The sequence below is a fragment of the Tachypleus tridentatus genome, chromosome 1 (genome assembly GCF_004210375.1).
Source record: "Tachypleus tridentatus isolate NWPU-2018 chromosome 1, ASM421037v1, whole genome shotgun sequence".
Lineage (NCBI taxonomy): Eukaryota > Metazoa > Arthropoda > Merostomata > Xiphosura > Limulidae > Tachypleus > Tachypleus tridentatus.
The window spans coordinates 76,893,512-76,920,820 of record NC_134825.1 but is presented as its reverse complement, the minus strand read 5'-3'; the positions used below and the strand labels follow the sequence as shown (position 1 = coordinate 76,920,820).

The 27,309-nt window shown below is 30.8% G+C and overlaps 1 protein-coding gene across 5 annotated transcripts in view; it reads right to left on the bottom strand.

Moving 5' to 3' along the window:
• The window catches only part of LOC143252866 (uncharacterized), a 28,994-nt gene extending 5,871 nt beyond the window's left edge, over positions 1-23,123 (bottom strand). For 3 of the 5 annotated variants that reach the window (XR_013029224.1, XR_013029221.1, XR_013029223.1), the window contains exons 1-5: positions 22,632-23,121; positions 21,417-21,531; positions 19,652-19,749; positions 13,508-14,030; positions 7,242-7,455 (exon numbers count right to left, since the gene is read on the bottom strand). Coding sequence is in view for 2 of the 5 variants with exons in the window: in XM_076505665.1 (XP_076361780.1) it covers positions 7,242-7,455; positions 13,508-14,030; positions 19,652-19,749; positions 21,417-21,531; positions 22,632-22,757 (1,076 nt within the window). In the remaining 3 variants the exon portion in view is untranslated. Of the gene's footprint in view, positions 1-7,241; positions 7,456-13,507; positions 14,031-19,651; positions 19,750-21,416; positions 21,532-22,312; positions 22,503-22,631 lie in introns of those variants that run through there. The other 2 variants (XM_076505665.1, XM_076505682.1) reach the window with 2 other exon arrangements.
• Between the last annotated feature and the right edge of the window lie 4,186 nt (positions 23,124-27,309).

The following is a 27,309-nucleotide window of genomic DNA, read 5'->3' as shown; positions in this document are numbered from 1 at the left end:
AAATAACTCCTGAAGACACACAATAGCATGTCATGTACCCAAAACAATCTGCAGCACGTGTATTATTAACAGGAGTGAAAGTTTAGAGATTTTACACTTTCTGTAGTCAAGACTGTGATAATCCAAATGGTTCTCTACCAGACAGTAACGTGTATCATACAAAATTTCAAAGCAGTTCATTAAGAAATATACAAGATACAAAATCTCTGATTTTGATTAAATTTTTTCCTTTTTTTTTTTTCTTCTCACCAAAAGTACAGATACTTCAGTTTACAGAAAAGAAGACATTTAACTTTTATGGATTTTTTTTCACATTTGAAACACTGATAAGTCTTTACAACCTACAATTAGGTGTCAAATGTGGTCTAAATATAGACCACATATGCAGAATTATTCAATAAAAATGACTCAAATTTGACAAATTTTTTGTCCACACCTATGATAGTGTCACTTAAACTATTAGTCTGAAACCGTTACTACAGCTCCACTTGTAAAATCAGACTATTTTTAATCACTCAGATTAAAGATTGCCAAATTAGAGCAGCAAAACTATAGGGTGAAAAGCCATGCACAAGTATTGGTTATGCTAAGCAAAGTAAATTATCAGTTTCTAGCTCAAGTTTTCAAAAGAGACCCAAGTGGTGGATAGTTATTCATTATCTGCTGCTATTCTTAAGCATAAATTTGCTAAATGTTATGAAATTCTCCAAATTAAACAACATTTAGCATCATAGGATATTAGCTTAAGCAACTGGTGTAAATAATAATGCTTTATACTGCTGTATAGAGTGCAAGCAGGTGATGACAAGAAACTGCTAATATAGATTCCATAGCATTACAATAAAGGAAGTTATTAAGTATTGTTTCAGAGAAGAAAACTACCGTATATTTTAAAGAATCTGATCAGTTCTGTAAAGTGTAGGTCTGTTTCGAATATATGATTGCAATTTTAAAATTAATATTGGTTACTAGAGAGTGTCACTTTCTTACTTGCTGTAGTTTGTTGGTATGTATTGACAGTAAGTCATAACATATAATAAAGAATACCTTAGGTGTGAGAAGAAGGTGTAGCCAAAAAAGTATTGAGCATATCAGGTCTCTTTCTTTTCACTTTGGGGGGTGATGGTGAGTAAGACAAAATGCAGAGTAGCTAACTAATGAATATTTGCTGTAAAATTATTATTAATACTGTAAGTGTAGCTTTCAGTTTCGACACTAATTTGTATTTCATTCCTTCATGTCACACACTCAATCTTTTTTTGGATGTGCCTTTCTTCACACCTAATGTGTTCTTGATTACATTTAGTTTAAACACAAAACATACCAACCAATCATCATTTTCATACTGCTCATAGTGCTAACCACACCTTGAAATATTTTGTGTCTGAAGAGGCACATTACAACATACATACACACTAAAATACATATATAAAACATAGAAAACATTTATTTGGAATGTATCACAAAGTGTCACAAAATATATTTAACAAAACAATTTCTAAAACTACAGAAATTCTCGACAGTTAATGCACTTGTAAAACTAAATATTTCAAAAATATTTATCTATCCTCCTATGATTTTGCTTGTAGTACAAGAACTCTTTTATTGAACTTTGTCTTTTTTTGAAGCACTTGAAGAAGGAAGACTTAAAGTATAATGGCTAAACTTTTCAACTAGTGAGGCTAATTCAAAAATTTATTATGTAGGAAAAACTAATAGATGAATGAAACTAATTGTTTGTAGTTTATTATATACTTACCTAGTGATTTTTATCTGATGTTGCAGCTCAACTATCTATAAGTAATATTGTTGACACTATTTTATTCTTATAATAAATCTGTAGATAATTTTCTATATTTGGTAACTTTGCAGCTAACATTTTTTTTTATATTCTACAGGGTGTTTGGAAAGTCACTGTGCAGTTATATATTTATTAACAGACAAAACTGCACAGTGACTTTCTGAACACCCTGTATAATATTAGTATAATACTTACATACTTATTTAAATAAGAAATGCATTTTTAAAATTAATATTCTGTGAAGTGTTTAAGTTTTGCCAAATTTTTATTTTAGTACATGGACTGAAATTATATTTAATTATTACACAATGTTGTCCCACTAGTTTTTCTGTACTCTATATATTCTTTGGGTGTTTCATAATGAACGTTTTCCTTCTTTAATCAAATAATTTAGTTTTCAAAAAATCACTTTCATTTTTTAATCATAGCCATTAGTGTCTTTCCTAAAGCTAATAAATATTCCAAAGTTACATAAACATTTTTATACAGTAATTATTTTGTGCAGTGTATGTTTTATAATTAAACAATCTTTTAGCATATCCAATTTTCTGTAAATTACATATCCTACAATGACACTATCCAAGCATATCACAAACAAAAACTCTACTGTGATTTTCATAAAAACAGAACATTAATTGTTTGTCAATTTTTATATTTACTGGAATATTTTTATAAATGGCATGTTTTTCGAAGATGCAGTGAGAATTTTTAATAGTAAAACACAAAACTCACTTTTGTTACACTTAATGTTTCCTAAAATTGTTTATTATTCAATTACCAGTATGAACAATGTATTTTCTTACATCTGATGTGGTGTACACTATGTTTTTTTTTATTATACGAGTAAATAATACAAAAAATAAAAGTTTTCAATACATTAATCATAGAAAGTACAAGATAACGAATGAATAAAAAATGTGAAACTTCTGGATGGAAGCAATACAAGTTATAACATTAAACCAGAAAATGGTATATGTAGGAGAAATAAACAAAATTAAAAATACAAATTGACCAAAAATGTTTTTGGCCACTAGGAAAAAAAAACAACACAATATACACACACAGAGAAAAAAGTTAAAAAAAGGAAAGAATGCAGTGTAGGCTTTCAAAAAAATCCCCAATAATCTACTATAAGCCTAGTCTTCCAGTGGACCAATTATTCTGTTATTATTGACACTTTCAAAGTTACGTAACTACATTTTCTTCTCTTTCACTTATTACTGTATTTTTGGCTTCATCCAGATATAGGAAACAAGAAACAATTTTTTCTTTTAACTTTTTTCTTTATAGCCACAGTAAACACTTGGAAAATTTATGATATTTAAATAAAAATTTATTCCAACATTGAATATTCTGTGATATATCACAGAAATAGTTCACAGTTTGGTCATTATTCTAGTTTACTTCTGTTGTATTATTTCCACCTGCTAATAGTCTGTTACCATTTATTTTAAACAAATAAATAGATTTTTTGGTTGTCTTGTTCTTTGAATTACAATGTACTATAAAAATATACACACTAACAGAGGAAACTCCACAATGCATAGAGGGGGTGGTGGTGAAAATAGTGTACAATCTCAAGCAGGTTCATATGGAATGGAAGTTGTTAACTTAAAAATACATGAAATAAACAAAAAAAGGAGTAAAAACAAAGTATTATCATCCTTAGCCAGACAAATTAGAGCAATGTGGAAAGTTCAGTAAGGCAATACACCATTGAAAGATAAAGATAATATTAAAGTTTCTTCAACTTAACAAACTGAAGACACAGAAGGGGTAAAGACATTGTTAGTAAGTCTCAAGTATCACTAGCTTCAAAACCAAAATAGGAAGAAACAGTCAATTTACAGGTTTCCACAACAAAACACAAGGATATTTACACTGTTCACTACTGATGGGTTTCACATAGTACATCATATTAAATAAGTTTATATATTTGTTTTGCTTCTTAAAACATTCATTGTAAAGTACTGACCAAATAAACTTGGGAAAGCTACTCATTTTATATGTAAAATATATAGAGAACAGAACTCCGACAGTAATTAGTGAGATTAATTACAAGATTGGTGGATTTTTGTTTTCTTTTCTTTATGTGACTGATATGAAGAAAATCATGAACAACAAATAATTTAGTGAATAAGTAGTTTAGAAACATATTTCCAAACTCCAGTGAGTACAAACATCAAAAGTAATTCTAAACTTAACTTTAAAAATATCCAAACTAAACATTTTTGTGCCCATTAATCATCATGATAAATGGTTTCTTGTTTTCACATCAAGAACTGTTTTTATACAGTTAATGCTGACTCAAAAATAATTAAATATGTATATTAATTTGTAATTACTTTGAAGTAAACATACTTTGGCAATAGGATTACCAAATGTGTGTGTGAAATTTCCAGCCAGCTCTTAATATTTACAATTTCCTAAATTTTTAAAGATCAAATAGAAACCACCATTAAAGAAAGTTTAAGCACAAATGCAACAAAGTACATACTTACACCATAAAATGAAATAACCAATTAATCCAAGTTAAAATGTAGATATCTGATGACCAGCTGAGGCAAAACATGTCAAATACAAGTTTTTATATTAAAAATCAAAGACCGATTACTCTTATCTTTAATATATAAATAAATAAATAGTTTAAAATGTACATCATAACAATGTAGAAAAAATATCTAGTTAAAAACATGGAGCTATTCAACACTGAATAAAAACATTTTAATTTCATTTAGGTTGCAAACAAGTACATTTTCCAAAAACAATGCATTTGATAGAATGTTTAGGTTAGATAGTGAATGTTTGACAATTTGGTGTATCTTTCCACTTTAAATAAATCACAAGTCTAAAAATGTGCTTAATTTCTTGAATAAACAAAAAAATCTTTTAACTATACCTAAATAACACAGTGTGCTACTTACTCATTACCATAATAAATAACTCAAGTAAACCCACAAAAGGACACTATCTTCCAATTGCAAAGCAGGTTGATTTGGATTATTGTAGTCATTGTAAGTGATAAACCAGAAAATCACATAAATAAACAGATCTCATATCATAGTCAAAAGAATATCAGGACTTGAATTACTAGTTCTTGTACATCCAAGTAATCCTACCAAGAATATAACAGACATCACACTCCACTAGCCAAAACAGCCTGATTGTATAATAAATTAATAGTGCATGTATGAAAACTTGGAAAAACCAATGAAACAACAAGTTGTGTTTGCTACTAGTCATAAGTGGCAATTTTCATCAATTACCAAGTTTAAAATATACATACAAAATTAATATATAGTTATATTGAAATGTGAAGAAAAGGGAATTTATATAAGATAGAAACTCAAGTATACAAAATAACACTTTTGTTTCTTATGAGTTAACACCTACATTAATCTCACCATGAATTTTTATCTATTCTATTCTCTTTAAAAGATCAATTTATTAAAATGTCAAATTAACAGAATTATTCACTATTCAAAACACAATTAAATAACTTATTCTTGGATAGTACTTTTACACAAATAATGTAACAATCAGTGTTTTGGCCTCATAAAACCTATGATCAAGTAATGATTTTTTCTTATTTGCAAAATAATTAATTTTTCAGTCACCAAGTGCTTGATTTATCTACTTAAAGAATCTTTTCATTCTATGAAAATATGGACATATGAAGTACAAATTTTGAAGAAAAAAAACAAAAGAGGGAAAATAACAGACTGAGGAGAATGCAGTGCTAAAAATTTAACCGTAGGTAAATACCAATTTTGTAGCTGGCTCTGTCTAGTGTCTAAACCAACTAATAATATTTTTCAAAAACAGAGATGAACATCTTTTGAAGAGCCTAAACTTGTCTATAAAAGTCTAATTAATCTCAAGATCCTCAAATCTTTTAACTGCTGAACAAAGACATACAAGTATGAAATTTTACTGAGAAAGTCAATACTGTTTTGTGATTTCAATAAATGACAAGTAATCATCTTAGAGTGTTATGACTGTAGCATCATACAAAACAAATAGGCCTATTAAGTAGTTTTTCTGTGAACTGATTAATATGTATTAATAAGAAATAGAATTAAAATGAATATTAAGTTCTTTAATAAAAACAGTTGTTTTTATTAGTTATTTAGTAAAAGAATGATTAAAACAGATTCCACTAGACCAATAGTGTATAGTGATTACTTAGAAAACTACAATATTCACTTGTCCATAGTAAAATTATTCCAGTTCACTTCAATAACATGCAGTTATTTGACACAAGAAAGGGAGGGTCATACACCTTTTAAACTATCAAAGTAAATGGATTTATGAACAAAAATATAAGCTAGTAATAACTGAATTTGATAAATTTTTAATATGTACTTATCAGTATTATTTCTATTATACATTAATAAAGTGAATGAATTTGTCACTTCCTGCTTCCTATATATCTTAAGTGATACTATTCCTCATAACTGACATGAAAATTTCAACTCTTTGGTTACCAAACAGTATTAATATATGGTTAAACCAAGTAAATAAAGTTTTAATCATTTTTTGAGTGGTATTCTGCACAAATAAAGCTCCTTTCCCTGGATGGCACTTGCACATAAATGCTGTACTCATCTTAAATGGTATTTATATAAAAATGAATTCTTCATCATGAAACATATCTTCACAAAAATCAAATGCCTACACTTGGATAATACTTACATAAAAATGACAAGTAACTTTTCTTGGATATAATTTGTATGAAATATTTGCTTCTGACTGATACTTGCACACAAATAACTTATCTCTGGATTGCACTTACATACAGATTAAAATATCAGCTTGAATTAAACTTGGAAACTAATAAAGTGGTCACCTTTGGATAGCAATTATACACAAACTAAGTTATCTTCCTTTGATAATTTTTGTTACGATGACACTTGCTTTGAGTAGCACCTGTACATATAACCGATATTGACCTTGGATTGCAAATAAATATGTGACTGATTTTTTTTTTTGTTGAAGTTTATTTCACATTTCACCTTGCAACTATTGTGACTTCTTTAAGTGACTGCAGTCTGATGAATACAAATAAAATTTACTCTTTGAATATCTGAGTATTTAATATATACATGAAAATATGAATTCTGTCAATTTATTGGAATATTTTGTGACATTCCCAACTTTTAAATTTTCTACAGAAACAATAAATTTATTATTTTCAAGCAACACTGAATTGATTAAAACTCATTGAAAACATTACTTGTCATCCTTTCACAATTTTAAGTTCTCAAAGTACATATTCTAATGCTTTTATATTTCTCCATTTCCTTCTCAGTTTGATAGGTGTACATATCAAAAAGTACTTAAAAGTTAATTTTTCAGAAATTTGTTTGTTTAATACAACAACTAATAATGTACATATGCTTATTTACATGTTGTATGAAACGTTTAGAGTATACAGCACCTGATTTTTTCATTGTTATTTGACATTCTGGTACCAAGCTGAGCAGCACGCACACACTGTCTATATAATCGGTCTTGTTCACTGGCAGCCCTGAGTTGCTGCATTCTTGCTGGCACTTCAATGGCTTGAGCACAAGTTAAGGAACATGCCCAATGAAGGAATGGGACACACGTGTTACCAAGATAAGGATTCATAAAGGTAAACACCTTGTAGCCTGACAAAAAAGAAAAATAATCTTTGTACACAACAGACACTCAACAGGATATAATTTTTAAGGTATCATACTCTTCTAATTATTGTATTCTATTTCATGAGAAAGTAATTCATTATTCATGACTTTCTAAGGGAATGTTAAGCATTCTGTTTCATAGAAACCAGTAATATTTTCATTACTAAAGTAACACTTAGAGATGTCCAATTTGAAACATAAGATATTTATTTAACATAGCATTTTTTTCAAACTTTACATAGTTACTTCATTACAATTTAAGTGAAATTACACCTCAAAATAATATATAATCTCAATTCATACATTTTCAGACACTGGATCTACTTTCAAACTGTAACAGCTTAAGAATGACTGTGAAATTCACAGGTAAAGGTGTTATCAACACATTTCAAGGCTACAATTAAGGGAAATTAAAAAAAAAAAGCATCACGTAAACTAAACTTGGTAAACATCACTTTCTACTTACAGCACTTGTTGTTGGTTTAATATCACACTTCCGATCAGAGCAGGATCCTAAAGCAGTATTATACGATCTTAAAATTTCTATGCCAAGGATCAGTTTCATAGCACACACAGACGGTTTAACTCCTGGCTCATACTTACTTTTGCAAGCCCCATCTGTACCCTCTACTTGGGTACACTCAATACCTCAGGAAAGATGTAATACTGAAGCATGAATAGCTGAGTATAAGCTTTCTTGAATGGCCACTGTGGTTTGTAACCTTAATTGAGTTAGTGATAAGTGCAAGGGTAGAGTTGACTGAAAGGATATTAACTACATGAAAGTACAGGATATACTTCCACGAAAATGTTTAGAAATTCACCTGAATAAAGATGTGTCCTTATTCAAGTTATGTTTGGGTAAAAAATATTGTTTATTTTCAATTGCCACAGCTCTCCTTGTTGCAAGGCCTTCTTAGGCCTAAATGTTAAATATTATTATTACCTGCTGAATTTAAGCATTGAACTAACTTAGTCCTAGTTTCATGTCTTCAAATATTGCTGTAATAGATTTTATCACAGAATAGATTCATTTTGATTGTTCAGTAGAAATAATGCAAAATCCAGGTCACTTAATGAAAGGAAAGCATCTTATTTCTTGAAATGGAAATTCTACACATTTCATATTCATTAATGATAACTAGGCGAGAGGTCTAACTTCCATAAATAAAACTAGTCACTTGCTAGTAGGAGTATAGTGATACTGGAGCACTGCTCTGACACTTGCGATTGACGTTTAGTCCTGACACTTAAAAAACAAAACATATGAATTTATATATAATAACATATCCGGTTTTTGCCTGACATTGTTTGCTATAATCTCGCTCTGAGAATCAGCGAACCCTCGTTTATGATCCCTCATATCACCCAATAGTGCTCTCTTAGAATGTCCATTTCTTGAAATGGAAATTCTACACATTTCATATTCATTAATGATAACTAGGCGAGAGGTCTAACTTGAATAAATAAAGCTAGTCACTTGCTAGTAGGAGTATAGTGATACTGGAGCACTGCTCTGACACTTGCGATTGACGTTTAGTCCCGACACTTCAAAAACAAAACATATGAATTTACATATAATAACATATCTGGTTTTTGCCTGACATTGTTTGCTATAATCTCGCTCTGAGAATCAGCGAACCCTCGTTTATGATCCCTCATATCACCCAATAGTGCTCTCTCAGAATGTCCGGTATCTATCCACACGCGCACGCACACACACACTATCACTCTCCCTCAGGAGCTGGCTTCAGGCATCATGCAATCATTCCAACTCAAGGTCAGAATCAGATGCCAAAGTGTTAAAATGTTTTTGTCACATGGTTATTCAAACACAAATATGGTATTAAAACACTTGATAAAATATATTTTACAATCATATTGTATTTGAAATGTACATATTTATATCATATACAATCAAGGTCACTTCTTGTTTTTAGTTACTTATGCTGGTAGGACAGAAAATATACAAAGCATTATAAAAATCAGAGTTACTGATACTACTTTGCAGTTACAAACATAGTACATTAATAAGATATTAATTTTTTAAAATTTGTTTTAATATTAATGATTTTTATAAATGTATGAAGTTTTTTCTTTACTGTTTTAAAAAAAAGTTGATTTGTACGTGTTCTCTTAGTAGCACATGCATATTAAATTTAATATTAATACTCAAATAATTAGTATTTCAAATATTTTCTATGTATACAAATGAACCCCCTAAATACTGGAAAGTAGGTTCTAAATATGATACCTTCTACCACAATGGTGATGTCAGGGTAAAAGCCTCACATTGAGAACATAATTCCAAATCTTGACAGGGCTCGGATACTGCAAAACTTAACACTACACTATTGCTTGCTAACTTATCACATGTCTGTAGTACTTCAGTACTTTGTTGAAACAGAAATCTAAAATTTACTGCACTAAATTAGTTAAGACAAACTCAATAAGCAATCAAATGCTTACTATTCCTACTGTTGGGCAGCTGGCATTTTTAGACTGTTCAAATCACTTCTCATACTAAAAAATGGCTAAACTACATGCAAAAACCTGCAACACAATATTTATGATGGCATACTGATAAAACATAGAGATAAAGGATATATTTATTAATAAAAGCATGCTCCAGTAGCCTATAACTAAAAACCTACATCTGGTCACAATAAAAATAAATCAAAATGCTGATAATACAAAAAATTACCTAGAATTGGTTTACATAATAAAATTAAAAATTATGAAAGATTAACCTCAAATATAATGCATGTCAAAACAAAGATAAAAAAAACAACACTAACTCAAACTGATAACACCATGTAACACAAGTTTTGTTCCCAGATGGCATGTGTTATTTTCTTATGTTGTAAAAGTACAGAAAATGGCCATTATTCCTTTCAAACTTTGCTTTTGTGACCTGGATAATGAAATTTAGAAATTAACCTATTTTTCTATGTAAAAACGGGCAAACTTGCACATTTTCATTTACATAAGGTTTGAATAAAACAACATATGAATCAAGATTTACATGTATTTATACTAAATTTATACAAATATGTTTAAAAGTGAATAGTTTCAAGATTTGCAACTGTAATATGTAAATCACTTTCACGTATCATCTCCCAAATATAGTCTCCGATCATGTTTTCGTTATATGCTCCCAGGTCACAAAAGCAAAGCTTGAAGAGAAAAATAGGTCTTTTCCATTTACTTTAGGCATAAGCAGTTGGGAAACAACACTTTCTGCCCAGGCACAAGAAAAAGTAAAAATTTTGTTACATAGTGTTATGGATTAATATCAGCATAACAGATTTAAAATACAACTCAGATTAATTGTTCATGAACACCTCAGTGAAAAAATAAAGACTATTAGCAAAACTCGCAATGCAGAAAATAACTTTACAAAATTTAAAATATGAAAGAATTAAAGGAAAGATAGTATGTTAGTTAAATGAATACAAAACATAAGAACAAAACTAGAAGAGTATGAAGCAAAACTGGTCTGTGAGAAGAAAGAGTGTAACACAAAATTAACCACTTGGAATGATAAAATAAATAAAACATGATATAAAAATAGGCTATAAACAACTAAACTGCACATAATAGAAATAAGAAGTAACATTAAACCTTGGAATAAAATACTAAACATAAATTTGAAAATACAAAACACTGAAACTAAAGAAAATAACACTGTACTGTTAAATAATGAAAGTTCCATTTAAAACTCATAATACATATATAAAAGTAAAATGAAACTTTATGGAAACTGAACAAATGTTTTACAAAAAACAAAAAAGTGGAAAGCTAGCATAACAAGGTAAAGTCTGCCAAGAATCTCTGCAAGTTTCGTCCCTTCAGTTGAAATATTAGAGAAGTTTATGCTTTCCATAGGATTTTCTATGCTGACACTGTCTTACAAACACTGATGGTTTTCCTGAATAAATTGCTTTCCTTTTAGTATTCTCATCCTTCAGTTAGTTTGCCTTTGCTTAGAGGCCCAGGCCTTAATCCAGCTGGCAATTCATATCTGATAATGTTGCTGTCATTTCACTATTTAAAGGATGCCAGACTATTTAGGAAAGAGATAGAATTCACAGCTAATAGGGTTGCAGTTTGACTGTTGGTGGCAACTGATCTAGCCCCACAAAGTAAAAGATGGCAGGTAGCACCATTTTATATCTTGATCTTTCTGTTGCTTTTCTTAAAGTTCCTGATTAGTTATATTGATGCCTATTCAGAAGTTTAATCATCATCACTCTGAAAAATGTTTTGTCATTGCTGCATAATGTCTAGGACATGGTCATTCATTGAACAAACATGTCCTAATCAGTTGGCAACTTAATCTGTTGGCCTTTCTATGCTGCTGGGCTGGCCAATGTTGTCAATTAAAGTTGTATTCTTGCAAAATTGTAATAAAATGTGCAATAAGTCTTCAAAAGTTTTGAAATTCTTTAGTCATTTGTGTCATCTTATGCTCATGCATATACAAGATAATCTGAGGTAATCAAGTTTCCATATTAGGTGAAATTTCCCCCTTGTCACTTCTCAGTTTGTGATAACCACACATAAAACTTACAAAACACAATTACAAAATATTTTAAGGAAAAGGTATTACAGGAGAATAAATCAACTGTAAACAATGAAAGTCGGACAAATACAAGAGTTACTTGATAAAATAAAGTCCTTCTTTCTACAGACAGTGTCTGGAGGTATTTATATCCACATTTAAGAGGTTGGTTATATATTTGCTATATTTCTAAACTAGTCAGCCTCTTATTAAGTTCTAAATTGACAACTCTTGCTGCTCGAGCAGAAAGGAAAAAAAACCTTAAAAGGAGAGTGACAGGAAAGATTCTGTCAATGTCACTGCTTTTGGTCAGAGACTAAGAAACTCAGTGCACTTTGGTCTAGAGGAGAGGTAATACAGAACTATGAAGAGGTGGGTGTAAAAACTTGTGAATGATTACTGTAATATACAACTTTACCTAAGATAGTGATAATGGTGGGGTTGAATATATTCTATTTGCAAAGATGCAACTAAATAAAAAGAACATGTACTTTCAAAAATATAAAACTATAACATGAGAGCCTGTCCACCTTTCAAATTTTTATAGGTTTTGTATTTCTGCATTAAACTGATTCTTTGAAGCTACATGTTTCTCTAATACCATGAATGTATTTTGAAATATTCACCTACATATATCAGAATTAAGATGCATTATTTTATAAAAAGGTAAAATAATTTAAGTTTTCAACTGAAACTCCTTCACAATGAGTGGCATCTACAGGTAAAAATAAAAGTTTAATGTGTTTTTTTTTTTTAAGGTTATGATTAGCAAATGGATAAGTGAGTAAAAACAATTTAAATTGGAACATCTACTGAAATGTTTCTTTGTTGGAGAAAATGTTTCAAAAGTGTACTCAAATGTTGTCTCCAACTAAAAAATATCTATCAGGACATCCATTTTAAATCTATATTACTAAATAACTTGTTTTATCAAAAATTAGTTTAAAAATATTAAACTATGTTGCTGTTTACTACCTTCCAAACCTGATCAAATTTATAATGAACAATGTGTGTTGACCAATCCTGTAAATGTATTTATTTGCAGTAGAACAATGCTGAACAAATTGTCAAGACTTGGCTACAAAATGCGTTAATAAGTAGTATGTTCAAAAGATTCTTAAGAAGCTGGGAAGAAAATGAATTAAAACTGCTTCAGTTAACTAATTCACAACAGCAAAGAGACTAATTACATTACAGAGTATTTACATGTTCACATTAATTAAGTTTCAATATTATCAAATACATTCCATCTATTAGTTTAGTAAGCCAGTTTGTTAGCAAAAAAGTCACTCGGCCTCTGATTAACAGACTTTAGAGAAAAGGAAACCCAAGTAACCACGTCCACAGAAAGTTGAAAACCTTTAATAAGATCAAGATAATTATTTATATGTTTATAAGTAAATAATCAAAAACAGTATTGATACATAAGCAAACTGTATAACCACTAATTTACAATATGTGTTCTTGGCTTACCTGGCTCTCTGAGAAGTCTGGCAGTTGGACAGTTCCCACAGATATTGAAGTTGAAGTACATGTCAGAAATATAGTCCATGAGAATGTGAGGTATGTGCGGACTAGAATAAAAGTTAATTTTTGCTGAAATCACAACTCTAGCTGCTAGGAACTGTAAACGATCAGGTTTGTGCTGGGTTTCTACCGAGTCATTCCCACTAACAAACATTATTCTCTCATTCACATCTGTATGATACCACATGAAAGTAGCCTTGAAATAATTGTGGTTTCCATGGCGATGGACTGTATGCAGAGAGGGCATATAACATAGAAATCCTGGAAGAGCATCCAAAAGGTTGTTGTCAAGAAGGAGTACAGCTAGTTTCTGACAAAATGTTAGAGTATATGGAAGAGAAAAGTTTTGAAGCCGATTATTAGTTAGAGCTAAATACTCCAAATTTTTCATATGACCAATATCTGGGGGTACAGTTTCTAAAAAGTTGCACTTGAGTGAAAGTAGTTTTACATTTGGACATCTGAACAACTGAAAAAAAAAAAAGATAAATTGGTAATTAACATGATACTTTTCTAAAACGAAAATTTAAGAAACCTTAAAATTGACATACAAAGGAACATATGGAAATATCACATACAATTTATTTATCTTTCATTATCAGTTATTGTATTATTTACATTTTCATGGTTTTTAACGTGAACTTTAACCTCACCTTCCTGAAGCTAATAAATGCACTTTTTTATGTATTGAGTCAGACAAAATTATTTATGTATTTGGAAAAAAACTAATCTATGTTTATCAATTCTTTCTTATCAACATAGGTAGGTAAAATCTTTAAAATAAATGCTATTGTGACTTCACACTTTCAAGTTATATGATATTAACTAGCAGGCACTTCTGTATACATATGCATATTGCTGATACAACATGACACTTTCTTTCATAAATCCAATTCTTCCTAACACGCTACATCCTTAAATGAACCAGTGTTGCCATTTCTACACATTTTAATTTATTAGAAACATATTATCTTCTATTTCACAACAGAAAATTACTATCATAAGCATACATAACCTTTTTTTATAGCAAAGACCTGGTTTTGAATTTTACACAAGGCTACTTGAGGGCTATCTACTCTAGCCATCCCTAATTTAATAGTGAAAGACTAGAGGGAAGGCAACTAGTTATCACCACCGAACACTAACTCTTTAACTAATAAATAGTGGGGTTAACCTTCACATTATATTTTCACAGGTGAAAGGGCAAACGTTTGATAGGACAGGGTTTCACACCTGCAGATTGCAAGTCCAATGCCCTAGCACCAGGTCATATAGCAAAGGCAATCAATAAGAATTAGTGATGAGTATTTTGAACACAAACATTACATGACTTCATATAGCACTTGATGACTACAGATTCTTTTCAGGAATGTATTTTAGCAGAATGTACTTAAAGAAACTGAAAGTTTATTCATGTTAACAGAACATGTTAACTTTTGCACTTAATAATTTCAAGTGTTTATACATTTGTTACAACTATTGCAATGAAATAGGTCATCATTCATTCTTCATCTGATAACTTGCCAAAATGTACAACAAATCTGTTTCAGCACCTGAAAACATTGTCACATCTTACATAGATGGCAAGTTTTTATACTAAATAGCATTATATTCATATTGAACATTTAACCCTTTGTGCCACAGCCTTTTAGTATTATTTTCAAAATTTAATTAAACAGCTATTTTATTAAAGTATGTCAATAAAATTGGCATTAAACATTTTATACAAGTTTGAACTTCTTACTTTCAAAAGGAATAGTTATACAATTCTCACTCTTCACTTTTTTGCATCATCTGCATTTTAAGTTCTCAATTTCAGAATTTTATAAGTTCAATAATGGAGTTCTAGAGTTTCAAACAATTTAGCACACAACGTTACTTTAATGGAAATGCTTATAACTTAGAGGAAGAGTATAGATAACTTATACACACAAGACTTGTTACAGCTGCTCATAGAATAATATTCTGTCTTACTCTCATTGTGTTCAAACATCATATTCCTGCTTCAAACATCTAAAGGAATTTTTTTATAATTGCTTATAAATTCTAGAAGTTTTGGCACACTCTCTTCTCATGACCAATATAAGATTTGTACTGTATGATGTATATTTGAAAGTTACACAAATTATTTTCAGGACACCCATGTTTGTGAAATTCAATGAAGCTTACAGAAGAACATCTATCCAAGTGCAAATGGGCTGTATGAAGCATTACAAGTCTTTGTTTTATGTGTGTGTTTAAACACATTGCTAGATTTCATTACAAGAATAACTCAAAAGTAAAAATCATGAATGAAGAAAGTACTTCACTAAATTATCTAAAATTTCAAAAGCTTCAATGTAGCTCCAGCATGTCTAAAATTAAATATCACAGTTGAGCTGTTTACATTTCCTCTACAGAGAACAGCTAATAGACTTCTGCTATGCTTAATTGCTTTTCATGAGACAGTAATTTCCCTTGATACAACAAACAGTAATAAAATTCATAGATTGAAAGGAAGGAAATGTGAAAAGGTTTAGTAATGCAGCTAAAACTATATTTTAAAAGTTTCTGATCAATATTACAAGTTCAGTCCAAAAGTAATGGCTGACCATGCCGAGGTCAGAATCAAAACCACTTGACAAAGATTAGTATAAAAACTGATATAATGAGTGCAAAAGCAGCAGTTTACCAGCAAAAGTCAGTCCAACTCAGTTCTTCAGCTTACATACCTACCAGCAATGTTTAGCTTTAAATATCAATGCCTTAATCATAATAATACTAAGTCTTTCTTCATAAATTGTTTATTAATTATTATAATTTCCTGCAAAACTACAAGTTGTAAACTGTTGAGTGTTTTATCTTGAAGTGATAACTGTAAAAGAAGTTAGATTAATCTTTTTATTAAATACATAGTTATAATATCCAAAATTCTCAGTCTCAAATCCTTATTTCACACAAATTTTACTCAACTTCTGTGATCTGTGTGATAATGCCACCGACTGCATATTGCTGGTATTGAATCAATACTGTTTGTATTGTCTCTTAGCTGATAGTACCCCTTATAATTGTAAGATGAAAATAAGTATTTTTATCATTAGCATGAAAACCACTTTTATATTTACCCTGTAAATACTTTGTAAATTTACAGAAAAATCTTCAATATAAATACTTTATTAAAATATCAGGTGCTCTTCTGAATGGTAGACCTGTGACAACATTAAAATACAGAAAGTAAATTAACAATTACAGGACACATTATTACACCTCAATTCATAGATATTGGATTGGCAGGTTTCCTACAACATTCTGAAAAAATAAATTTCATGATTTTTTCCACAATATTTACTCAAAACTTCAGGACTTATTTTGGCCATTGGAATACATTTAGATATCTTCAGAGAGATCAAGTAAAAGTCAGTTTACAATCTAATAAAATTTATTTCAAATTCTTAATAATTTTACACTGTGTCAAATTACAAAGGATAATCTACTTTACTTTCTCAATCATATAGCATATGAAATGCTAACAAATATTTATAAATAAATAAATATCAAACATTACTATTGATGTTTACATTCCACCAGCTTACTGTTAATTACAGTACCAAGTTTTCCTTCCTCAATCAGTTTTTCTTTGGCCAACCTTCTATGTTACCAGTGTTCTCAATTCTGTCACATTTTGTGTTATTTCTCTCTTCTCAACAAAACTATCTGTTGATTTTGTGTTAGCACCTGCATCAAGTCTCTTTTATTAATGTTTTGAACTCCTCAATTTCAATTACACCTTTCCTTTTTTCCCTTTCTTTAATTTTTGTTTCTGAACCTTCTGTTCATCCAAATGCATCATTTACTTCTGTCTAGCTTCTGACACAGTCAGGATTTTACTTATATTAACTTTCAGAGGATCCCCAACTGATTCCAGATTATGAAGTACAACTCTCTTTAAAATAAAAGTCCTCTCTCTCATATTTTGTTGACAGCACATCTCTTTTCTTCATGAAAGAACTTCTCTCTAGTGGGGCTTGGCCATGAGAAAGGACTAACAACCCTTACACTCTGTACCACAATTTTTCAAAGTTTTATCTACCAGACACGAGATCAAAGCACAAGATGTCAATTCTGTTTGTTCCAATTTTATGATCAAAAGCAATGAATCTTGACTCATAATCAAGAACAACAACATCAATAAAGTTCACATACAGAAGTTTAATGACATCACAGTTCAGCTCACTTTCTGTACCTCAATCAACAAGTTTAATATACCATCAAATTTCTTAATCCAAGAAGCTTTATTCTTTGGAATTTGTCTTACAGTTTCCAAACATGGCAAAGGCTCGCTAACTAAAATTTTGCTGTAGAATTTTCTAGAAATTTCTTAGCCATACATATGGTCACATTCTTCACATTAGATCTCAAACCAAGGATATCTTATCACCCACACTCTTAGCACTGGATGACTGAAGTGACTTTCTTGATCTTCAGCTACAAACAATATCAACTTTCTGTATCACTTTCAAGTTATCTGCATTGTCTAAATCTAATTTCACGATACTGTGTGACCCATGGTTTCCCAAAACCTCACTTTTGACAACTTTACACAAAATACTTTTCAACTCGCTGAACACATCAGCTGCTAGAAATGGTATTATTTGCTTATCTGTCACATAAGTGGCAATAAGGTGTTTTATAAGTTGTGCTATGGAAATAAACACATTAATCTGTACCTCTAACAGAGAATATTATTTGCCATTTTAAATATTGTTTCACAGAATGCATTTAATATAGCTGTTGACATCTGTTTGTTCAATGAAGTTTTCACTCTTTTCTTTGCCTATCTCAGGCATGACAAGTTTATCACAAATTCAGATTTGAGATGTGTTGCTACTTGGTTGTTCAGCATTTGTTTTAAGTTACAAAGCAGAATTGCTTTCTTTTTTACTTCATGTCCATTCCTCTTTTGCTGAGTCTGTCATTTTGAACTGTTCAACGTTAGGTTTCTCAGTACAGTCTTTGCTTAGATGGATGTAAATTATAAAATTGTTGCGAGGGATGTTTTGTATGTCCTCCTTAATTCTAGTAGCTAGGGCTCAGGTCATTTACTCAATATGAAGAATTCTTAGGGTCCTTTAGCCTTTTTTTTTTCAGTTCTAACATATATTTCTTTATACTCGATAGACACTTCAAAATTCTACGAGCTACAGGAACATATTTAAGTCTTCTGTAATTACAATACCTGAGTGGAAAGATATTGGAGTAGTGATAGTAGAGGCTCCAAACAGCTTTTAATGTCCACAATATTTCAGCTTTTAATGTGTCTGAAGATAATACAAATTTGTCAATTTCAGCCTTTGCCATGGATTTTTATGATATTGTAGCTGTAGTATCCATTGATAGTGAATTTTTGTAATTGAACTTCTGTTATTTTCCAATTTTGCTTCTTTTTCCTTTACCTAGTTGATGTGCCTATTGGTTTTCATCTGACTTTTAACAGCTACTTCTCCCATATTAGAAATGTCAAACCATCCCTGGTAATAGAGACATTTTACTTTGCTGTTGTCACGTTTATTCCATGTCGCCCACATTTTGCAAGCTGGGTGGCACACCCAGCTTTTTTCAAAACTGTACTTTCTAAACATCTGTTCTTTATAACACTTCATCTGTAACATCACATCAGTTCAGTGTCAACAAAGTGTTTATGACAGATTAACAATAAACTAAACATGTACTTAACAAATGGGTAGGTCACCACGAACAGCCAATCAAGTTTAAGCATAGTCACATGGACAGATCAAGAGGTGTGAGGCTGACATAACTAATATTTAATAAAGGAATAACTTTGTTTATAGTCATATTTAAAATTGTACGCTACATTTACTGGTTACAGAAAAATCCCATCACTGTAATGCTAAAAAACTTTTTTTCCAAAATTTACAGGCCTGGAAAAATCATGAAATTTTTAAAATGATTTTTCCAGGATTTTAATAACCATATAAACCTTGGAATGATCAAAATGATGAAGCCCATGAACAGAGTTAAGGCACAAATACAAAAATGGGCAAATGTTTAGACTGATAATGTTGTTTCTTGGTACATTATTTATATACTTACTTCTTGTGGTAAATACCCATTTTCTCCATGCTTGAAGATGCTGTCTAAATGAAGTTCAACAAAATCTACACTGTTTAAATAGCTGCTCAGCAAAGATTCTGAAAACAACAAACTGTAATCAGTACTTATTTACATGGAAAACCTCTTGGTTGAATCCAAAATACCTTGGAAAATATCTTTACATTAAGTAATTCCACAATACATTGAAGTAATTTGCTGTGCTAACATATATGAAAATTCAGACACATCTTAACATCATTTTAAAATATTCAGAACAAGCAAGATTTCCTGTAACAAGTCACCTTCTTCCTCGTTTTAAAACTGGTACTGAACTACTACTAACAAGTATTTACATTGTCTGGCATGAAGTATGAAACAAGTCTGATTTTAAAGCAATAGAAATGCATGTAAACTTATGACACCACATGCACACTAAAGTAGTTACATTAATTTATACTCAGCGTGAACAATGGCTCACTAAACAAATATACAAATATCCCAGGTAAGCAAAATTAACCCAGCATTATTACCTTAGTACAACATAAATGACAACATAATGAAATGCTTGGAGAATTCTTCCTGTACCAAATAACTTTTATTCAGTCATTGTAGAGAAGGTATCTGTAGTAAAAGTAGATAAAATTGAAACCCTAAAAGAGTTATAGCAATCCCCTATTGATATCCAGGTCTAAACTCTATCTTTTCTTTTTTCTACTTAATAGTACATTTCAACTCAAAAATTAATTCCTTAGATGTTATATTTCCACACAAACATTAACATGGATTATTTGATCACTTGTGTTTGAATATTGTAGGTGAGAAACTATTCTCTTTTTGTTTACGTGTACAAGTATTTTTCAATATCACAAAGGCTTTAACACACTTGAGTGAAGCCATTCGTTCATGAATATTTTTGATTAGTAATTTGTACATTGCAATTTTCTTGAATATTAAAAGACATGATTAATTTCATTTTCCATAAAGTTCACTTGATACAAGTCTTCTCCTCTATTTCTCATTGTATACATTGAAAACTAAAGATCTGAAATATATACAACAGTCATATTTATAGGTACTTAACATGCATGCATACATACATATGAAAAGTGCCAACTTGTTAATAATTATGACATGTAAAAACAAGGAAATGACTAAATAATTTTTTATGGTGAAAGTAATCTCATGCACTGGCATTTTTACTTATGCCTCCAGCAACAGCCTCAGTTATACTTTCATTTCATCTTTCAACTATGACTAAACCTCATTAGACCAATCACTAACAAGCCAAAGACCCCAAGAAGAAGATAAATTCCATTTACAATTATACCTGCAGTTTGGTCAAACTCTCAAATTAAGAAAGCATTCAAATGAAGGAAAAAAAAAAAGCCTTCAAAATTTAATATGACCAACTCAACTCATTCGTGAAGACATAAAAATGTTGATTTTATTTCTTTAAAGTTAGTGAAGTTCATGAATAAAGTTTTTAACTATATTTCAAAGCCTACATTTTGAAATGCTTTAAAGTTGTTTTTTTTTTAAGTTTTTCAACTATACATTTGCACAAATAAAGCAGAAATACAACACACACACACACACATACCTACAGAAATGCCAAAATAGTTAAAAATGGGGTTACAAAAGAAACATAGATATTACCTGTATTAAAAAATTAATATTCTATGATTGCTAAATGCATTTGGAGCCTACACATAACTTAAAGAACAGAAAACTGTTCTTAGAGTTTTAAATGCATTTTTAAACATACCTTGCCATGAAGGAAGTTGATGGTTCTCATCAAGCTGAGCCTTTACAAATGCTGGAAACCTATCTTTTGTTTTTTCAAGTGTGACTGCTAAAAACCACAGGTCTGGTAGTATACTCTGAAATTAAGACATCTGGTAACAAATAACTTACTACTTCTCTTCTTAGCTTGAATAAATAAAGTAAAATAAATATAAGCACTCTAATGATACTCTCTAGACAAAACATTAATAATTTATATTTATTGATAACACAAATAACTTTCAAAGCAAAGGATCAGACAATGTATCTGTAATTTTGTTTCATGCTCAAAGCTTTCAATACTACCAATCTTGATAATCAAACTGATCAATTAATATTTATATGTACATAAAAACAGAACTAAAAAGGTTTACTTCATAAACAATGAAATTGCATTGTGTAACAAAATATTTTTACTTTACTATATAAGGTTGCTACTCCATCAATATATTGAAAATCTTGCATTGATATTTGATTTAAATGGTTAAACTAGAAGCAAACTGCAGAAGCATACAAATCAACTAGAGGATAATTTTCACCATATAAAGTTTGAAGATGACTTGAATGGGTAGTGAAGGAAACTTTATTACAAATGTAGAAAATTTTTACAAGCTTATGTGTTATTACAATTTTATCATAACTTAAAGATGTATCTAATACAATAGTGTCTTATGGCATGAAATAGGTTAATGGGAGCTACATCCAATATGGTTGATAAGTAATATACTATTCTCTACTTTTTCTTATTTGTTTTTATATTAACTCGAGTCAAGATACATAACACTTTCTCTGCTTCTGATACACCAGTGCCTTATTGAACAGAATTCGTTAATGGTAGAGAATTTAAATGTACATACTTACGTATTTGTTGTTACTTACATTATTACGGCTAGGAGTGAATTCTAACATGGTTTTGGCAAGTAATTTAATGTTTTTACTTTCTCAGTTTTATTTATTTACAGTTTTAGCAACAACAGGTTTATAATAATAGCAAAAGTAAAATGTCCACAACAATACTTTCTAAGGCTATTAGTACTATTACAAACAATTCAACTACAATATGACAGTCATGGTTCCTTCGCAGCAGTCAAAAAGTATATATTTTTTGTCTTGGGCTTTAAACAGATTGGTCACAACTGATATCCTATTCTTAAGCAATATATATTTTGGTAATCCTAGTCTAGTGTTCAGCACCTACCTGCAATATATATACATTTTTCCCTTGTGAAAACTGTTTCTTGATTTCGCACCATAAAGATGGGTCTTCTTCCAGCCTTTTCAATAACAAAAATTCATAACAATGAAATATTAAACTCATTATCATCTTAATAACGCTTTTTATCACAGTTTACTATAAAATAATCACAACATAATTTAATGTCAAGGGCTAACATCTTCAAGATTTGCGACGAAGTTTCTGTTAATACTGTTTGTGTATAACGTGACTAAATTCATTAAAAGTAAAGCGATATTTAACACTTTTCTTTGAAGTTTTAGCATCCAAAATAAATCCTGACTCAGTAACATAACACACCAGCCTCGATACAACGTGTGTTTGACTTTGGTCTAACTTATAAAAAACAAAACAGACTACATTCAAGTCTATGCATGTCTAGTATTCCAAATAAGGAGTTACGTTACGTGAATTTTGATGTCAGTAACCCTTCTCCTACTGATGTTACCGACTCACAGTGTATAATTTATTGACTTTCAGATCGTATTAATAATTATACGTCTTTACGGCATACGGTAAAATATTCAAAATTAAATAACAAATTTACTTGCACTTTTGTGTCTAATTTTTTTCTATAAATGGTCAATTTTAAGACTGTGTAAGGATAATCATCAATAGTATATTCTAATTTGGAAACTGTTAATTATTGGTTATGAATATTACTGTGTTTGTAACAGTGGCGTAGGGACAGATAAGCTCTTAAAAATTGAAATTTTGATTATTAGAAATGAGGGGAAAATATCCTGAAACTCTGTAAAGTTTCAAAAAGTTACATTTTTTTTATCCGAAAACTTTTTAACACTAAGCTACGCCAAAGAATTATGATATAACTTGTGTATTTTTTCTCTGAGAAACAACTCCCTGTCTTTATTTTTACAAAATCTAGTATGAAATATGCCCTAATCAAAGGTTAAACCTTGACTTTTGTCTCACACAAATGGGGATCTGTTATTCAAGTACATTGATCTCCTGTGGATAACACTGATTTCCACATGATTATTATATAGGGCCACTTTATAACGCATTGATTGTGCAATATTTGAGTTGAACTAAATGGCTAAGTTTGAAATAAAATAAACAGATTGGATACGTTATAATAAGTGAAATGCAATCGTTATTACATCCAAAGCACAAACACATTGTGCTTACTTGTTTAGATTCTGGACAATTGCTTTCTACAGGATCTGTAAATCCATCAGAAGCTTTAGTCTCTCAAGAAGTAATGTTGTTAATTCATTTACTGTGTAGATCAAATATAACTGGTAAATACCCAACTCAGACTATAAAAAATTGAAAACTTGGATATTAACAACAAAAAACACACCAATGTATTATGCTTGCATATTACGCTTTTCCTTCCTCTTCTGTTTCAGGCTTTTCCTCAAGCTAATAATGATTGTTTTTGTTTTTGGAATTTCGAGCAAAACTACTCGAGGGCTATCTTTGGTAGCCGTCCCTAATTTAGCAGTGTAAGACTAGATGGAAGGCAACTAGTCATCACCACCCACCGTCAACTCGTGGGCTACTCTTTTACCAACTAATAGGGGGGTTGACCGTCACATTATAAAGTACCCCCGCCTGAAAGGGCGAGCTGGTTTGGTGTGACGGGGATTCGAACCCGCGACCTTCGGATTACGAGTCAAATGCCTTAACCACCTGGCCATGCCGGGCCTAGCTAACAATGAAGTTAAACTTTATAATCAATTAACTTTATATTCGTGACATGTCCAATATTAACTTTCTGTAGCTTTTAGGAACGAAAACATGCCACGTAAATAACACAAACCTTAAACAAATAAATATTTTGATTTAAAATACAATAGAATTAAAACCCTTTAACTATTCTTTAAAACTTAATCTAATATGTAACACAATAAAAAAATTAAATAATTTGATAAAACATTCAAAAGAAAAATATAGCAACAGAAAAATAGCCTTTAATAAAAAGTGCAAGCGCAAACACACATTCGTGAAATGTCTTTTAACAATGAAAACAAGACATTCTCGATATTAACCAAAATTAAAGTTAAAATGCACACGATATACAGTATAACTTTAATATTAAATCATAACTCGTTTCATAGAAATAATAGTATAACACAATATCCATAAAAATAAGAAAACAAAAACCCTTAAACAAAGAATTTCTAACAGACTATTTTGTCACATTTATCATTAAAATACATAAAGCCATGACCCTTTAACACTGAACAAATTTATCATTGAACAAAATCCTTGTGAAACATAAACGAAAATTGGTGTACGTAATGTAGGAAAAATACACCGCATATTTTGCAAATTTCAATTAAAATACATGTGCATGTATAAAGAGAAGAAACTCGTGGATTAATGGCCAACATTTACAGTGTTGCTATAATACATGAAATGCTATTCTGTATTTTTTAAGTATAATGACCATTCTCAGTATAAATCAAACTTAATTTCTTTAACCAAGCTACGAACAGTAATTAGAAGGTATACTTATTTAAGTGTTTTAATACAAGTCGATGCCAACTTGGTTTCGCTTTCGGGGAATCCCCGCAAAAATGTCTTCACAAAAAATCCGGGTTCTTAAGGTGTTGGGTGAAAAGTGTTATATTTGTGAAAATCTCAGGACCAAAATAATTCGTTTCATACCACTTAGCAAACTAATGGGCCCATGACATGCATTTACTCGGTCGATATATAATGAAAATTTAATGCTTGAACTGTTATTTTACACTTTTTCAGGTTAAAAATCACTGTCATTATAATGTATATTTGATTTCTTCAATCAAGTTACAATTGATAATTAATAAACCCACCTATTTACGTGTTCTAACGTAAATCAATGTTAGATCTGAGGTCCGCTTTTGGAAAGTATCTATGAAAGTGTATTCGCGAAATACACGGGTTTTATAAGGATCTGGGTAAGAAGTTTTGCTCAACCTGGGATCGATACGATTTGTTGAAGTTGGAGACTTCAGTAGATCAGGAGAAGGGTTTTTCGGGAAATCTCTTCGTTCCTCAGGGAATGGGGTGGAAAATTTTACTTTTGTGATAAATCTTGGGACTGAGACGAGTTGTTTGGTATCACTTAGAAGTCGATGTAACTAGTGGTTTAAGAGGAGTTGCGTTACATACAAACACTAAATATTATTGTATAGATCTTTGTTTTTGAATTTTGCGCAAACCTACACAAGGGCTATCTGCTCTTACCATCCTTAATTTAGCAGTGTAAGAAAGACTAGAGGGAAGGCAACTAGTCATCACCGCCCACTTCCAACTTTTGGGCAACTCTTTTACCAACGAATAGTGGGATTGATTGTCACATTATAATGTACCACTGCTGAAAGGGCGAGCATGTTTTGGTGCGACGGGGATTCGAACCCGCGACCCTCGGATTATGAGTCGAACGTCTTAACCCAGCTGGCCATGCCGGGCCGTAATATAGGTGTAAACTGCATCCACTAAGAAATAAATTTAAAAATTACATTGTACAAAAAATGAATAAAAATGTTAAGAAACAGGATGAAAATTACCAATTTTACATTTATGACAAACAAAAACTCTTTAAAAAATGAATGGTAATATTTAAAGATTTAAATTATTAATAGATAAACGAATTAAAGACAACATGAGCTTGGCAGGCAAACAAGAAAAAAATACCACATCAAATTGATGATTTCAGTTAAAATAACCTCGGTTAAAAAGTCATTAAATAAGAAGCTTCTAACAGAAGATATGTAAATATCTTGGTTGGCTGGCAGGTCCATTGTCTGGACCTTATAGCCCTTCTGCATTCTCTGCTTGACAATGTATGTGCAATACATCCTCCAGTGTCTCACCAGTTCACAATTGAAGTAGAACTTTGCTCCTACCAGCTTTTCAGACAATAACATCATTAGCTTTGGCTGTGCTATGCACCTCATGGACGCACTTGGATATCACTGCCTATTCACTGGATACTAGTGTCGCTGCATTTTAGTGTTGGGATGTATGGATCACTGTTTGACCATCAGTACTGCATTAGCTCAATATGGCGGAGGTTTCTGATTAGTCCGGTTCATCTAAGGTGTAGCAACCACAGCTAGTACTATGGGTTTTTTCTCTATATAACCAAATCAAATAAAGCATCTCTCACTGGTAGAGTTGAGTTTAACTACAAAAGTGTCTCCAGTCCTCCTCAGGCGTTATTATATGGTATTAAGCAGAGCTATAGTTGTATTATTATGGATAATAATTCCCTGAGAATCTTGTAGAAACATCCTCACATGATCTCAGTCATGCTACCCTTGCACTGAGATTTATTCTCAAGAATAATGTCTAGTTTGTCATTTCGGATACATCAGATATCAATCAAACTTTTTGCATTTGTGGATGCAGAGAAACTGATGTCAAGAAAGTCTGTGACAGTGGTGAATGTTCACGGGTTCGAATTCCTCCCACACCAAACATGCTCGCCCCTTTTAGTCATTGGGGTGTTATAATGTGACGGTCAATCCCACTTTTCGTTGGTAAAAGAGTTGCCCAAGAGTTGGCGGTGCGTGGTGATGACTAGTTGCCTTCCGTCTAGTCTTACACTGCTAAATTAAGGATGGCTAGCGCAGATAGCCCTCGTGTAGCTTTGCGTGAAATTCAAAAACAAATAAATAATAACTTC